Below are 17,536 nucleotides of genomic sequence, written 5' to 3'. Positions count from 1 at the left end.
AAGGGAGAAAGTGGGCCAGATTCTGCCAGGTGGCAAGCCCCTCGTGAGAGGTGCTGAGCACCCTTGCTTGATGTAAGTGGGAGCTGAAGGTGCTCAGCACCACTCAAGAGGCCAGCAGCACCTCATAGGATGGGGCCTAAGCAGAGCTAAGTGGGACCCTCTCCTGCTAAGCTCTGGAGATGGGCTCCAGCATTTCCTGCTTCCTGATAAAAGAGGCACATTCCTCTTTTCCGAGGCTGCGGTTCCTCTGGCACTTGTTCCCTTTTAAGAATAAATTCCCTTCTCCCCTCTCGAGACTGTTTAAAATACACCCCAGGGGGAATGACTGGCTTTTAGAAGTTACTCTGACATTTTCAAGCAAAATGATATATTGATGCATTTTTAAACAATTCTTTGCCAAATAAAGAGCCGCACTGAATTCTCCACAAAGAACTCGGCTCTTCTCCATTCTCTGCTGCTCAGACTTAGAATTTCTTTGGCTTTCTTTTCCTCCCTCCCTCCTCTTTCTTCTGCTTCCTCCTCCTCTTCATAAATGGGAAATGAAATATGTGAGAAACACATGGATTCTGCTTAGGGTGACCAGATGTCTTGATTTTATAGGGACAGTCCCGATTTTTGGATCTTTTTCTTATATCGGCTCCTATTACCCTCCACCCCCGTCCCAATTTTTCACATTTGCTGTCTGGGCACCCTAATTCTGCTGCATCCTTGCCAGTATCCTACAGGCTGGCACAAGCCTGAAGGAATTCGGTCTGCCCAAATCGTGACTGACACTGAGATCCATGGTGGCATCTTGTCAGGGTCCTATGGGCCACATCAACTCTGCATACGTTTTTATCCAATCAAAATAGATGCATACAGCACAGCCACCACATCGGCTTGCCTTTGTCACATCACAACTGTAGAAATCTACAACTGATCTCCCCAGACTTCCCCCTGAAATTACACAGAGTGGGGCAACAAAGGGTCGCATTTGGAACCCTACAGAAGACACTCCGGGCAGTGCACCTCAGGGTGCTGCTACCTAGCGCCCACTGGGCCTGGCATTGCAGGGGCTAAAGTGGAGTCCCTCAACAGGGAGCTCTCTGTGGCCAGTGTATATCTTTTATGGGTGGTAGGTGATTAGCTGTTAGGTAGCTGGGTGACAGTGCTCTTTGGCTGGGTGACATAAGCGTCAGCCTGCTGCATCCCTTTTTCAGAGGGGATTATCAGAGCTGATTCCAGAAAGGAGAGAGGCCACAACAGAAAATCACAAAATCCCAATGGTACCGATGTACCTCCCTGCCCCAAAATCCCACAGCTGCACTAAGGGCTGGAGAGGGGCAATGCGGTGAAGTGGGCAATGTAGTGAAACCCTTTCCAGGCCGGCTTCTGAATGTGGCTAGGAGCAGAGAGAAGGTGGGCAGGTGGGAAATCCGGGTCAGGGACCTGCTAAACCTCACTGGGCCCTGGGCCAAAGGGACAGGAAGAGGAGGGGGAAAGAGTGAGAAAGAAATGGAACAGGGACTACATAAGAGGCTTTACACACACACACACACACACACACACACACCCATCTCCTTCCTCACTCATTGCATAGACATTTAGCTGGAAACTCATATCCCTAATGTAACCCTCCTGTGAGCTAGGGCAGACTTATTAGCCACATCTGAGGCCCAGAGAGGTGCAGTGACTAGGCCAAGGCCACACAGCAGCAAAGCTGGGAACAGAACCCAGGAGTCCTAACTGTTAGTCCTGTTCTATAGCCATTGGGAAACATCCTCCCCCATATCCAGATCCACTGATGTCTGGATGAAAACAACCCTCTCTTCGAAGGCGTCGTCATGAGAAAAAAGAATCTCAAGTCTCTGGCCCTGCTTTATTAGGCATCAAACACATCTGCTCAGCGAACAGGAGGTGAGGGATGAAATCATTCGAATCATGTCAGTTACACATCACTAGGATCTCACTCACTGCAGTTCTGTTCCCAGCAGGCATCAGGGCTGCAGCGTCTGCACTTTGGAAAAGAAAATCGCCTCTAAGCTCAGTGTTTGAGAGAGGAATCTTGAAGTAGTTATTCCTTTATATTTATTGTAGTATTACAGATTCCAGCCAACAAACCTCATTCTGAGATATGCAAGAAAGAGTTTTGTATTAGACACAGGAATGCTTTGACAAAGTTACATTGCAACCCCAAACACTCGTGCATATACTTCACTGTCCCAAGCTTCTTAAGCAGCCCCTCCCATGGCCAACCAAATCATTCTTCTGTTGAAAGAAAGAAAGAAAGAAAGAAAGAAAGAAAGAAAGAAAGAAAGAAAGAAAGAAAGAGGAAACTATGCACAATAAGTCAGTCTTTCACCCCCACTGAATGGAGGAGCAGTTCAATTCCTATTTAACTTAATCAGGAGCGGTGGGGGTTGTGCACCAATATATGCAGGGCTGAATATGGTGCAGTATTTGTTCACATATACCCACCCTCCCATCACCATTAGACACAAATCCACTTTTCCCCAGGCTATTGCCCTGAAGTCATGCTGCTTTGTGCTGTGGTGGTATCATATCCAACATGGCAAGCAGGCTGTACAAACATAGGAAGTGCCAGACCAGACCAGACCTGAGATCCAACTAGTTCACAATCTTGTCTGCCACAGTGGACAATACTAGAAGGTTCTGAGGAAAGTGTAAACCCCCACAATGGACAGTTATGTAGTACAGTGCCCCTGGGAAAATGTCTTCCTGACTCTCTGCAGTTAGTGCTTTGCTTACGCATGACAGTGTGTATCCCTTTGATATTTTGGTCCTGTCTAGTGTTCTGGGTATCCTTATTCTGAAATCTGCTATGGTCTGTACCTCAAAGATGCCTTATGATGGTGTGTTCCCCAGGCTGATCGTGCTTTGGGTAAAAAAGCACTCTGGTTCTTAAAGTTCAGTTCTTGGATGGGTGACATCTGGGGACCATGCAGATGTGGGAGATACCCTGTGCTCTTTCCTCTGAGTGAGTACTGAGCTTCATCACGTTCTAAAGGACATGACACTGCTGGAGCAGATGAGCAGAAACCCGAGGACCCCATGATTTGCACACATTAAAGACCTGGTGGCACTTTTTGCAAGAGCTGGGGCATATTGTAATTCTGTAATTTAAAATCCCAAACTCCCATTGCAATTGCGGTGGAATACAGCATCATTCACTTCACGTCCCAGAACTCTCGTGCAATATGATTGGCTGCTGTTAAACTCGTAAATAGTCACAGCCTTCCACCTGCGAGGAGCCTGCATTTCAGGAGGTGGGTGTGCTGATTCTTGTGTGTCTCAGTTTGGGATGCAAAGAGTGAGAGAAATGCGAGACCATCAGAAAGCAGAGAACCCAGATTCCGGGCCTCAGAGCATCACGCTCACAGCTACGCAGTTATTGGTGGGGATGATTTTCTGCTTGAAGGTGAACATCTTCTTCAGCTCGCTGCGGAAGCGGTCATGCAGCCAGGCGTAGAGGAAGGGGTTGCAGCAGGAGGAGCTCATGGCGAACCAGTGGCAGAGCAGCTGGATGAGCAGGAAGTAGTGCTTGTTGATGAGATTGATGTCTATGTCACGAATGATGTTGAAGACATGGATGGGGAGCCAGCAGATTCCAAAGGCAGCCACCACCAGCACGATGAGGCGGAAGATCTTCCTCTTCCTCACCCGGTCGAACTCTGCCTGGCTTTGCGTTGGGTGACCGGGCACCACACGGTTCTTCAGCTTGACTGTGATGCAGATGTATGCGAGGGAGACAGCTGAGAGGGGCAGGATGTAGGTGATGATCAGGGTGCTGTAGGCATAGGCCAGGCGCTCCTTCTCCTTCTCCATCCAGAACTCCTCACAGATGGCAAATCCTTCCTTCTGGAACTCCACGTGATACGTGTGGGCGATGGCGGGGGCCACCAGCGTGCAGGACAGCAACCAGATTCCACCCACCACATACACACAGGTGGTGACCGAGATGCGCTTCTTCAGTGGGTGCACTGTGGCATAGTACCTGGAAAGAGAGGGAGAGGGAATGAGCGTGGTGAGTCACAGCTCCCACTGCCGCTTTCTCCTGAATGGCATTATCCCTATAGCTCATATATCTCACCAGTCAGGGCATGGTCCCGGCGTGTGTGCACGTATCAAGACCCAAGTAAGGCCTCAGCGATGTATAGGAACTTAGCAGCTCACCCTGAGGGGTCATGAGGGGTCCTCCTGACTGAGCTGGGGGCGGAATCAAGCTGAGTTCACATTGCTCTTTGAAGATCTTATTGTTTGCTCAGAACCTGGCAGACGTTGAAACTAGCATTTGGGTCCATGGGTAGAGGAGGGTGGAGCAGGAGCAGTAAACAAATGCTCCAGTGACCAACTGCATGGAGAGAGTGGTCACTACCAGCCACACAGACCCCTGCCATGGTCCCAGAGGGTGACTCATCCACAGTGATGTATACTGAGTAACGTAGTTACCTAAATTAGCCGCTAGAGACCATTTTACATTAACGTGCACACGTTCTGCTGCTGTCCTTGTGTTCATGTATTTACAACGGTGGAGATGCTGTTTTAACTGCACTCTCTCTCTGTCCCACCTTTGAAAGCTATAACTCTGCTCTTAATTTGCACCCAAGCCCCTGGTCCAGGTGTTTCAGGGTCAGTATGGGGTTGACGTTTCCCCTCAGAGGGCAAAGCCCTCTCCAAGCAGACAGCTAGTGCTATGCATCTCTGAAATCCTCCGGATACAGCTCAAGTGGGCCCCACATGGTGCCTAGGCCTTGTGCCGGCTCCTCTGCACAGGATGGTGCTTCACCTACAATTAATGCACAGGGAGTCCACTCTGTAAGAGAACAAAGAACGCCACCCCTACTGAACTGTGGAGTCACTGATGGAAAGATTTCATCCTCTGCTGGTGACTACTATAGAGGACCATCTTCCGGTGTATGATTTTAGAGGCACAGCTCCCATCATTGTTAATGAATCCTGGGGCACTGTCCCACAAAGTTATGTCTACTGTATATTTGATCAGCTTCATCGACATTACCTGGGTTGGAGAAATGACAGAAGAAAAGGAAAGGCTAGTCAGTACAGGAGACAGGTATCAAAAGGTACAGAGATGCCCAGGTGGCTTCTCCTATTTACCTCATCCCGAGATACAAGAACAAATGGGCACTTGCTGAAACTAGAAGGTTAAAAATTAAAATACATTTTAAAAAGCATTAAGTTTCTCCACCGATGAAAGGCGAGAGTACTTAATGCATTCCCTAGTTAACCTTTGGAACTCATCATCTCAGTATATAACTGAGGTAAAGAGTGAGTGTGGTAAGAACAGCATCTGCCAGTACTTGCACTAGCTAAGGTAAAATTACAAGGACTATCAACCAGGTTTCAGGGTCTAAACTGATCACTTGATGGTGTAATAAAGCCATTTCCTGCCATAATATATATATATATAGTACTGCTCAGTTGGGGAGAACTACATCTCCTGACGCATCCAGCGCTGACAACCATCAGAGACAAGCTATCAGACTCAACGGGCTCTTGCTCTGTTCTAGTTCTACCTTCTGCAGTATGTGCCCCTCGTTACAGTCCCTAAAGCGTCTGGTAGACCTTAATCGATAAAACTCCACAGAACCACGGGGAATCAGCAGCCGTCAGCCAAGCAGCAGCACTAGCAAATTCCAGGGCTGAGCACAAAAGCGACAAAAGAGGTTTCCCCTTCAGTTCCAAAGCTGTCGTTTTCCAGTTAGTCAAACATTTAATGGCTGCTTTTTCTTATTTCATTAGCATTACATTTCTATTGCATTAAATTAAGCAAAGAGGCCTGACATGAGGTGCCAAATCTGCAGGAAATGACACCCTTCCAGTGCAGAAAAGCCTGAAGTCCCTAAGAGCTGTAATTATCCCAGCAGAGGCACAGCCACAGAATTAACCCCTAGGAACAGCTTTTATTGTGCAAGAACGAAATAATAGCAGCTTTTCTTTTCCCCATCCTGAGGCCTTGTGTTAAACCGTAGGTGCCTTCAGTCGTCTCCAGAAACACCCGGCCCCTCCGAATGCTCCTGATCAACCACCCAGGCAGCCCTTTGTGTAAAGTGACTCTGAATCATACTTGGGAGCTCCAGGCAACATTTTTTAAAAGACTAAAATGAAAAAAAATCACCTAATTAATCTCTTTTCTCCTCCTTCACTAGGTGCATTGTTTTCATTTCCTCGCTATTTCTTATGGTCAAAGACTTGTAAGAGCTGAACCTCCTGCTAGCCATTTTAAGTGACTAAACTGTGGTTTTATGTAGCACCTTTCACATACTGGGTGTTCTGCATTCAGCACCAACTCACACTCAGCTCTCCCCCTCTGACTGTCTGTCCATGTACGTATCCGTACCTCACTCTTCTCCTCGATGTTTGAACCTATGTAACTGATCGACATTCACATTCGGGAAAGCATCTCGATTCAGGACAGCCCTTAAGCATGTGCTGAACTTTAAACATGTGCTGAAGTCCTATTGACGTCAATGAGACTTAAGCCCACACTCAACTTTCGGCAGATGGTTATGTGGTGCCTTGTGTCAGGGCCAGAGAGTTGAAATTATCTAGCTGTGTCCCAGCCTATATTCCAGCTAGTAATAAATGCCCCAATTAGATATTATTCAAATTATCTGTATTTTTATTATGACCGTCTTATCCCTTTACTTGTATTTTATTACTAGATTGCACAAAGCATTCAAGATTATAATGGAAAATAGGGACTGGAAAGGAGCATCTGAAATTAAACAAACCCTCAGCAGAAGCTTGCATAGCAATTGAACTGATCTCTCTGACAATAAACCTACATGTGATGGATATTTAATATTTTTTATAATTTATCATTTATTTTGTCTAGACAGGAAAGCAAGCTTGCATCTGTCACATGATCCTCCCAAAACCAGGATTCTGATCAATCTGTGCCATCAAACGAGCGGGACAGCCATATACAGAGCTAAACTCAGGCTAGACCTAGGCTTATAAGAGATGTGCGTTCCTGCTTAACTTTACACACGAGTAGCTCATTGAGATGAAGCACAAGCCTGTCTTTGCAGGATCAGAGCCTTACCCCTGATTCCCTTCTCAGAGGTGCAAGAGAATTCTTTAATTCTAGTGTAAATGGGACCTTTGAACTGAACAGTACCTGACCATTGCATTGGCAAAGGTGATGCTTTGACACAGAATTTGAAGGTTCTGTGACTTGCCCCATTCACAGAGTAAATATTTTAAGGCCATTTCATTCTGGATGCTGTTGGGCTGTGATATGACCAGTTTCTCACAGAACGTATACATCTCTTTAGGGATGTAAGGGTGTGAAATTCCTCAACTCCCGGCCATGCAGAAAGCCAGCGCAAAGCCGGTGAACCACCTAAGTCCTACTTATTTTAGGACTCATGTGGGTCTGGGGTGGTGAATAGGCTTTGTGCTGTCGCTTTGCACATAGGAGAATCTCATCCTATCTGAAAGAGTCCCTTTGGAAAGGGCAGCTAAGTGTTTTAGCTAAATCCTTCTGATCCACCATAATTTCCTAACCAACCCTTTGAATTTAAGGGTACTGACCGGTTTCGTAATTCCTGGGAAGGTGCACAAACTCCAAAGACTGGATGGAGGAAAATTAACACAGAGGCCTGGTTTGATTGAACAATAGGAGCCTGATTCACCACTGCACTCCTTTAGCTTCACCCTGACATGACTCATTTGGAGTTAGTGAAGTAACACTGTCATGAAACATGTATAAGAGAGTGGTGAATCAGGCCTTATGTTGATAAATAATATGCAGCCAAGAAGACTTACGGTGATGGGAACTTGAGAAACATCTAAGATGACAGACAGAGACAGACAGGTATTTTCAATAATGACATTTTCCATTCCAAGCTAGTGGTGCCTTCTATACCTTGCAATGTACCGCAGAATCACTGCTTTAGGGAAGGAAAGGGAGTAGTTAAAAGTAGGGGTCCTTGAACACGTAGCCCTAAGTGTGCAGTTATAAAGGGGATTGTGAATGCTGTAGCTCCTTTCATCTAGATTCTCCTTTAACGTGGAGGAACAGCCCAACCCTAAATGCAAAGAATAGAGTTACAGAAATTCAAGATGGGAAAGCCTTATTGGGACATAACTAGTCCAGCTCCCCATCAGAAAATGCAGGATCAGACCAAACAACACAGTTACCAAGTATATTTAAGTCTCACGTAATCAGATTTCCAACACACCCCTTGGCAGGTCATCCTACCTCCTAAGAGATCTCACTGTCAGAAAGTTCTTTCCTGCTAATCCAGCCTAAATCTTCCCTTTGTTCGTCTAATCTGCTTTGCCTCCATTGCACCTGTTTTGTTCCGCCAGTGTCTGAGTCATGTTTGCATTAAAGATACTCCTTGTATCTGCGGCTTAGTTTTGGAATCTGCCTATTTCTTTCCATTCCCCACTGGGACTGCAGCCTTCCCTACAAAAGTGACATCACCATGGAAACACAATGTTAAAAAACCCAAAGCCCAAAAAAACAAGCCCCAACCCACATCCCATGTCTGTCTCCGTTTAGGAAGGGATCGTGCCTGCCATTTGGGGGTCAGAACAATTTGTCTCGCACAGATTTGTATGAGAAGGTATTAATAACCTGAAATGAGCAGAAATGATACCTAGTGCTTTACAGAACCAGCAGTCAAGGACATCACTATTTAGTGGCACTGAAATCAGAACAAGAGCAATAGGAAGTTCACTCCCAAACTAAACACACATACATTTCCAGTCCCATGCTGGCTGCTTAGTCCTCCTGGTCAGGTGAAGAGATGTGAAATTAGCTTATTTTGCAACACAGCTGGCTGCAAGTTGCAAGCATGGGGAACATTTTATGATCTCTGCCTATCGGAAAGAAGCATGGGGCACAAATATGCCTCACACAAAGAGAAGGAGATTGAGTACCATATTCCTGTTGTGTTTGCATCACAATTTGGAACCTTCTGGCATGATGACACTGGTTTAATCTTCACCGTGCCATGGCATCTCTCCAGCCCTGATGAGTGCCAAAGCCACAGGATTTCACTACAAAGTGCAGAAGGAGGAAAGGAAATGGAATTGCTATTTGCAGTGATCTAGGCTCTGTCATTGGATCAATCTGTCATACCTGGTGTTTGTACCAGCTCCAAGAAAGTAAGAAGCTTGTTACTGGATTTACAAAGTCGTGTCTTGGCACAGTAGAGATGTTTGATCAGGTCACTATCATGCCATAAGCTGCACTGGTTTTAAAGTCACATAGACTTCCCACTTTTATACCAAGCAACAGCACTGAGTGGAAAGACACCTTTTAATGCAGAGTTTGATGTACGTGTAGTGGGCTCTGCAGTGATTTCATGTCAGTGCCCTCAATAACAAGCTCTTCTCCCAACCAAGTCAGAAGCTTGCTATAACCCACACCAAAGACAACAGAAAAGAGCAAAAGACTATGGTTCAAATCCGAGTCCTGACACAAGGGAAAATGGGCTGTTTCTTTCCCATCCTAGATCCTATATATAGATATTCTGCACCACTGGTATTTTCTGCTCAGCAGAAAGCCAGTGCTGGAAAAGCAGCGGGTGCTGCAGCTAACGATGAGGTGCAAGGACAGAGCTGGGTGTGTGGGGAGTGGGTCAGGACTGAGCCTCTCTCCTGAATGAGGCTATATTTGCCAGGTGGTGGACTGGACCTCTCTGCAAAGACTTGCTTAGCAAACAGCGAATGAACATATCGCTGGGAAGCATGGAGATACTGCCTTTCTTGCTCCTGAGACTAGTCTTGTTGCATCTCTCTAAGGAGGATTAATTTCCATTTGCCCTGCTGCCCGCTTTCTAATCTCCTTGTTGCTATGATCAGTTATTACTGCTGTTTGCATGGTGCAGACAATGTCAGCGCCGCCCAAGACACAAAGCGGAGGACATATGTATCATCTCCTCCTGCGTGTACACACAGTTGAACAGACATGCCGGAGATTATTCAATGAATGTAAAAATCTCAGGCCAGATCCTCAGCTGGTGTAAATCAACCTAACTCCACTGATTTCACTGGAGCGACATGGATTACACCAGCTGAGGATCTGGCCCTAACAGTCTCACTTTAAGAGTAGATCTACATGGCAGAAAAGGTGTGTTCTTACCTTGGGTTAGCTCATTTGAGCTGAAGTAGCAGTGAAGACACGGCAACTCGGCTTTTACCTTAGGTTAGCAGCTCGAGTGAAAGCCTGGAGGGTTGAACCTGTGCTGCTAACTCGAGTTGCAATGTCTTCACTACTATTTTACCCTGAGTTAGCTAAGGCAAGTTAAGAACATGCCCTTTATTTGCAGTGTAGACATACTCTACGATACCCTCTCCAGTTGGTCTTTTCACTGCAGCAGCACCGACCTGTTCTTTTCCAGTGCGGGCATCAGGCACTACTCCACTGTCAGTCCGTCTGTCACTCCAAACCTGGTGGCCCTTTCACTTACACTAGTCTCACTCCCCCGACGGCAGCGAAGTTACTCAAGATCTACAGTGGTATAAATATTGATTGGTTTTCCTGTGACACCCGTCACCACACAATCTGAGCACCTCACATATCTTAATGAACAGAGTCTTATGGCACCCCTTTGGGGGAGCAAAGTGTTGGTACTTCCTTTTACAGAGGGGAAACTGAGGCACAGGCAGAGAAAGTGACTTGACTCAGGAGACACACAGAATTGCGGCAGAGCCAGAACTGCAGCCAGATCTCTAAAGTCTTAGTCCTATGGCTTAAAACCAAGCCCCTCCTACTACAGTTAACTACTAAAAGGAGCAATTCTGCACTGTGCAGCGGAAGCTGGACCTACTAGGCTATTGGCAACAGTTTCTAGGGTTCTGTGCTAGAATTCAGAGCAAGAGAAGCTGTCATCTGCAGGAGATGATGCTCTGAGTTGTTAAAATGTTCAGTCTTTTGTGGCATGGATGTGCATTCGTGCTAGATTTGATGCTGAATGACCGCTAGCACTGTGTTTGGTGTGGCAGATTCTCATGAATCTGAGTATGGTCTCCAGCCTGCAGGCTGGGAAGTCTGCCTGGGAACTGTCAGGAGTGAGAGCTGATTTGCTTTGGTGAGCAGAAAACATCTGAAGAGCTGGATGGCTGACGTTTATTAATCTTGCCCTGAAGGGGACTCCAGACAGCATGGATTGTAAGTGAGGTAATTGACAGGCACCAAAAGAAAAGCACTTGAAAATGAAGAGAAGCCTCAAGAAATTGAACTGGGTTAGAAGAAAGTGATCAATGGGAATCTAATTCCAGGTGCTTGCCTCATCTGGGCTCGATTGTGCTACTGAATGCCTCTCAAGATCAAGCAATTAGAGAGCAAAAAGAAACCTGACCCAACCTAGGGCCGAAGCCTGAGGTTCTTACTCAGTCCTTATTCAGATAGCCTCCAATTAACTTCTGTTGGAGTAAAAACTGCAGAAGGGCCTGTGAATTTGGCCTATACACATTAAGGGCCAGATTATCAAAAGTGCTCCGCCCCCAGCAGCTCCCATAGCTTTCAATGGCAAACCTATCCACTTCCTTTAGGTGCCTAAACAGCCGGTGATCTCTGCTGAAAATCTGGCCCTAAGGGCTTGATTTTACGCAGTGCTGAGCACCCTTTAATCCCATTTTGTGGGCGAAGAAAGCCGCAGTGCGGGTCCAGATCCCTGTGGGCAAGAGTGTGTCCCTCCTTTCCACACCTGTGTGGCAGAGGGGAGAACATAAGGATCCTGCTCCTTTTCGCAGCCCTCTCAGGGAGAACACAGCCCCGGAACACAGGGGAATTCAGGGGCTACTACGGAGTTGCTCCCCATTGGTTACCCGGGTGTTACACAACTTTCAATCCCCCTTCCCAGCCTAGATCCCCAGAGCCTGGAGTCAGGCCGAGGAGGGGGCCTACAGGAATATATTGATCCTTTAAATGGTCTCAGTGGGGTAAGCTGAGCCGATGGGGCTGAAAGTTAATAGTGAGTGAGCAGAACTGACCACGAGAACTGTAGGAAACAGCTGCTGCAAAGGAAATGGAGGGAAATAATAAGAGGGAGGGAAATTAATATTAATTCCAACTGAGACACAGGAACTCCCGGCTGTGTCTGTAATAATTTCTTTAGCACCTCTCATTCACAGGTGCCCAGATGCTTTGCAAACACTAAGCCTCTCACCCTGGATAGTTATTCCCATTATACAAAACAATTTAGAATCAGATTTCCAGAAGAGCCCAGCTCCACTTAGACACCTGTAAGTGGCCAGGCTTACAAAAGATCTGAGAACTACTGCTGGTTGGAAGAACTTGTCTCAAACTCAAAACCATGTTGTATGCACCAAAATTTGGTTTGAGGGGAGGGGGAATGAATCCCAGCAATGAAAAACAACCATTTTGATTTTTCATTTTTGAAACAACTTTTTGCTTTGAATATCTTTTTATTTGTATTATATAGTATATTGTAACACAAAATAATAAAGTAAAAATTGGCACCAAACATTTTGATTGCTCTGAAACTTTTTTTTCCTGGAACTTTCCTTCCTAGAGCATTCTGAAATTTGCAGGTTTTCTTCCAATTTGAAACAGAGCCAAGATTTAGACATCTCAAAATCCTTCTTGAAGCAGAATTCCTGTCCTGGAACAGCTCTACTCAACATGCCAGTGCTGATGTCTCTTAGTACCTGGACTTAAGTGTTGCAGTGGGAGCTGAGGGCTCTTTTAAAAATCTGTCTCCAGCTGTGGGTGCTAAGTGCTTGCAAATCTGTTCCTGAGCTCTGCTGAAAGTCTGATCCTCTGATTTGCCCACAGTCTCTCACAAGTCACGTTTCAGAGTAACAGCCGTGTTAGTCTGTATTCGCAAAAAGAAAAGGAGTACTTGTGGCACTTTAGAGACAAGTCAGTGACAGATCCTAGAGGTGTCAATAGGTGCATTTGATAAACACCATTCAGATACATTAATAAAACAAAATCAATCAGTCCCTTCACCACCCTGTGCCTCAGTTTCCCTGATCTGTAAGATGGGGATAATAAATCATGCCTATCCTCATTAGGGTGCTGTGAGGGTTATCACATTAATATTTGTACATTTGAAGAGGCAAAATGTGATGTAAGGGAAAGTAATAAGATTTATAGTTAATTACTGAAATTATTAAAATTTCAGTTCCCCCTCATCTCCAAAGTGATCCTTTTTCTATGCAAAAACCTAGACATTTTTTACACTTGGAATTTCATTTTGCTGAAAATCCTTTTTCACAGTGAATCACACAAAAACTGCAAAGTGTCACATGCCCCAGTACAATAAAAAGCCAAATACCTGAAGGACGACCCATCAATCTCATAGATCTTGGGAGACAGGCCAGTCCTTGCTTACAGACAGCCCCCCAACCTGAAGCAAATACTCACCAGCAACCACACAACAAAAACACTAACCCAGGAACCTATCCTTGCAACAAAGCCTGTTACCAACTGTATCCACATATCTATTCAGGGGACACCATCATAGGGCCTAATCACATCAGCCACACTATCAGAGGCTCGTTTACCTGCACATCTACCATCATGTGCCAGCAATGCCCCTCTGCCATGTACATTGGCCAAACTGGACAGTCTCTACGTAAAAGAATAAATGGACACAAATCAGATGTCAAGAATGATAACATTCAAAAACCAGTCGGAGAACACTTCAATCTCTCTGGTCACTCGATTACAGACCTAAAAGCGGCAATTCTTCAACAAAAAAACTTCAGAAACAGACTCCAATGAGAGACAGCTGAATTGGAATTAATTTGCAAACTGGAAACAATTAACTTAGGCTTGAATAGAGACTGGGAGTGGATGTGTCATTACACAAAGTAAAACTATTTCCCCATGTTTATTTCCCCCTCACCCCCATTGTTCCTCACATGTTCTTGTCAACTGCTGGAAAGGGTCCACCTTGATTATCACTACAAAAGGTTCCCCACCACCACCCCCGCTCTCCTGCTGGTAATAGCTCACCTTACCTGATCACTCTTGTTACAGTGCGTATGGTAACACCCATTGTTTCATGTTCTCTGTGTATATAAATCTCCCCACTGTATTTTCCACTGAATGCATCTGATGAAGTGAGCTGTAGCTCACGAAAGCTTATGCTCAAATAAATTTGTTAGTCTCTAAGGTGCCACAAGTACTCCTTTTCTTTTTGCGGATACAGACTAACATGGCTGCTACTCTGAAAGATTTCTTAGTGATATTGAAAAGATTTTGCTCTTTTGAGGCGAAGAAATTACTAAATAATTCCCTCACCCAAATTTTTTAAAAAAGGAAAATCATCATTTCCAAAGGGCTGGCTAGGAACTACTGTTACCTGTCTACAGCAATCGCTGTGAGGGTGAAGACAGACACATAGACTGTCATAGGCTGCATCAGGAACACGAAATAACACAAGAACTTCCCGAAGATCCAGCCCTGTGGGTTGAAGGCGTAGGCCAGGGTAAAAGGAACACATGTCGCACACATCAGCATGTCTGAGAAAGCCAAGTTCCCGATGAAGAAGTTGGTGACATTGTGCATCTTCTTGGTCCTACAGATGACGTAGAGGAGAAGGTAGTTGCCGAAGATGCCGATCAGCACCACCAGGGCGTAGCAGGGGATGATGAGGGGCTTGAAGGACTGGATCAACTGGACTCCCGTAAACTGAGAGCTGGAATTGGAGCTGTTCTTGAGGACGATCTCATTGATGCTGTCATTGGCTGGGAGCTTGTCCCAATTCCCAATCGGTTCCATGAGTCAAAGTCAACTGAGAAGCAAGCTTAGACAAGAGCAGAAGGGGGTCAGCATTAGTGACCTTAATTACAGGGTCATAACCATGATTCCATTCATTTTCAGTTCATGGATATAGTTAGCAACCCGTGTATGTGCCATTTATGATTGAGTCCTTCTGTGGGCATCTCTTTTGGTTGGAGCAGCAAACAATCCATGAGAGGTCAAATGTGACCTGTTAACCTCATTCAGTCTCTCAGCTTTGCAGAGAGTTTCCATCTATGTTTGAGTATCCCTGTGTGAACAGTTATTCAGGTGCTACCCACTGATACTCCTCTCTGTTCTGTAATTCACGGGTCACACCTTGAGAATTGAATTGAAATATCCTTGTGGTACATCAAATTTTACTTCATGTTTGTGCTCCAGCTGCATCTAGCCTTCATACTGAGGCTAATTTGGTTCCCCTCAAGTCCTGTCCCTTTAGCCTCCTTATAATCTGATTTCTTTGTCTCAAACTTCCTCAGAATATTTTCCCCCGTTTAATTTTCCTGGCTTGACTGGAAGGTCTGGGAAGTGGTTTGTTCTACAGATTCCTGGGAAAGAAGATGGAAAAATTGAGGTTTAGAAGAGGAGGGATTCAGATAAATAGCCCTCCGCTGATAAAGGGGACAATTCTAAGAAGAGAGGGCCAGGCCCCAAATTTAGGATTTGAAAGAAAGACAGAAATCGGTGGACACAGAATAGATTCAGTCTTGGAATACAAATCCCTCCAAGACCCCCACCATTCATGTCCCTTCTTATCCTTGTCTGTCAGGGGGTTTTGGTTGGCCAGTGCAGAGCCACAAGGACACAGCACTCATGCCCGCGAAGCTGATACCATGAGAACTTCTGCTGTACATCACTCAGGAGTGTATACAACTCATTTCCAGAGACCCTTCAATTCTCCACAAGTAGGAGATAATGAATGGATTCCTGCTGTTATTCACAATGAGTACACACAAGTGCATTCCACAGCCAGCGGGTTTTATTATGTTCTTAAAATATATGTTTTCCCACAAAGCACTGGGAGTTGCAGCTCAAATTATTTTTCAGTCTGACATGAAAAACACTATTCTAGCACCTAATCTCCCATTTTTCTATGGAAGAGGGTTAGTGAGCTTTTTAGTAAAGTAGCCCATTTCTCCTTTCCTGAACCCCTTCATTTCCATCTTTGTCAGCTATTATTTCATTCTGTAAACTCCTACGGCGAAGTCTTATCTAATTTAATAGAACAAAAATCACACACTTTCTATAGACTTTAGGAAACATCTTACAGAACTGAATAAAGAATTCTATCCCTGCCATAGAATTCTATAGGATGGCTCCAAAAACCTATAGAAAGCTTAGCAGACTCTGTTAAATCTAGATTTTTAGATTAATTTCTATTGAGCCCCATTGGTTTTATCCTTATTCAACTGTATAGAACTTTTCGATACAGGGAGCATTTTGAGACACTGTTCATATGGAAGATGCTTTCAAAATAAACAATAGATTATGAAAGGCAATTTCAAAGTATTATTTCTGTGAAACCCTAGCAAAGTAATGCATTTTACATCACAGCCATATCCTGAAACCTTTCCATTCTGCTCCCAAATGAGCTTCCAAATGTGAATTGTAGAAAGGAACTAGCTGTCTCAGCAACACAATGAATGTAAAATCCTCCTTTACATTATTTTGTATAGGAGTCCTTGCTTCTTCTGAGATGATACTAAACAGCAAAATAATACCATCTCAGCTGTCCACGCTAAGGGCATGGTTACAATGAGACACCAGTTTTCAGGAAATAAGTAACTTCTACAATGCAGTAGCATCTAACTACAGAACCGTTCCAACCAGTTAGGCACATTTCCTGCTCACTAGTTGGGTTATGCATACAGTACATTTAAAAGAAAAAGAAAAATCTGCTTCTCCATTTGGGCTGAATATTCCCTCTGTAAATGCAGATAAAAGAAAACCATTGCATTCTCTACTGACCTGGTGCAGAGGAAAGTCAGGGCGGAAGGGCACTCAGGAGCTGTGTTAATTCCAGGAGGGGTTTGTGTGTCAGAGAGAGGAAGAGAATTCAGACTGCTCTCTGATCCTTTGGGGCTCTGTATTCCAACTATGCTCATATCTGTGTGCTGAACTTACGGAGATCCATGCTTCCAACCCTCTCACTCCCCCCACTGGCTGCTGCCTCTCTCCGCTCCTTCCTGTAACCGCAGTGAGGATATGGAGCTTGATTCTCTTCTGCCACAACTGTCAATTAGCAGTAACTTCTCTGAAGCCGGAGGAGGAGAAAATTCCAGGCTGGAGCCCTCAGCCCAGAGATGTCAAAGGCCCTTTTTGCTTACATCTCAATGGCCCTTCTCTGCAGGGCTCAATTTGTGCCAGGGCTCACCAGGACGGAGCCCCAGCATCTCTGGGCTTGGCAGTTCGTAGCCCTGGAACCTTTGGGCTTGGCAGTTCGTAGCCCCAGCATCTCTGGGCTTGCCATGTCAGTTTTGAAAGTGCAAAAATTGCTTGAGCCCCAGCACCTGATTGCTTGAGCCCTGGACCTCTGTCATTCTAAATTAAGCACTTCTTCTCTATGATGTCCATGAAAAAACAGTGAAGTGCTGAACAAGCTCCAGGTAGAAAGTCAAAGGTTGAAGGTGCAGCTAAGAGACAACCCCTGTTTCTAGACAGTATCGTAACCTTTGGTGGCATTGTTCAAAGCCCTGATCAGTCCAATACCAGCTGATAAAATAAGTACAATTGATGTTTAATCTCATTCGCAAGCGCTTTTTGCAAGAGTCAGAGTGTTCA

General features: G+C 45.2%; 1 protein-coding gene across 2 annotated transcripts; it reads right to left on the bottom strand.

The window, feature by feature from the left end:
- Positions 1 to 652: 652 nt before the first annotated feature.
- LOC102930758 (prolactin-releasing peptide receptor) lies at positions 653 to 16,856 on the bottom strand. Of its 2 annotated transcripts, none has more exons than XM_043536506.1 (3): positions 16,724 to 16,856; positions 14,316 to 14,759; positions 653 to 3,994 (listed from the first exon to the last, which is right to left on the bottom strand). In XM_043536506.1, exons 2-3 carry the CDS (start codon positions 14,732 to 14,734, stop codon positions 3,361 to 3,363), a joined length of 1,053 nt encoding a protein of 350 aa, XP_043392441.1. In that variant the 5' UTR covers positions 14,735 to 14,759; positions 16,724 to 16,856; the 3' UTR covers positions 653 to 3,360. The 2 variants fall into 2 exon arrangements, with proteins under 2 accessions (XP_043392441.1, XP_007053541.1); XM_007053479.3 differs by having other exon boundaries at positions 14,316 to 15,303; positions 16,724 to 16,851.
- Between the last annotated feature and the right edge of the window lie 680 nt (positions 16,857 to 17,536).

This window comes from Chelonia mydas, chromosome 26 (assembly GCF_015237465.2).
Source record: "Chelonia mydas isolate rCheMyd1 chromosome 26, rCheMyd1.pri.v2, whole genome shotgun sequence".
Taxonomy (NCBI): domain Eukaryota; kingdom Metazoa; phylum Chordata; order Testudines; family Cheloniidae; genus Chelonia; species Chelonia mydas.
The sequence above is the reverse complement of the archived record's forward strand: the minus strand, read 5'-3'. Positions and strand labels throughout refer to the sequence as shown.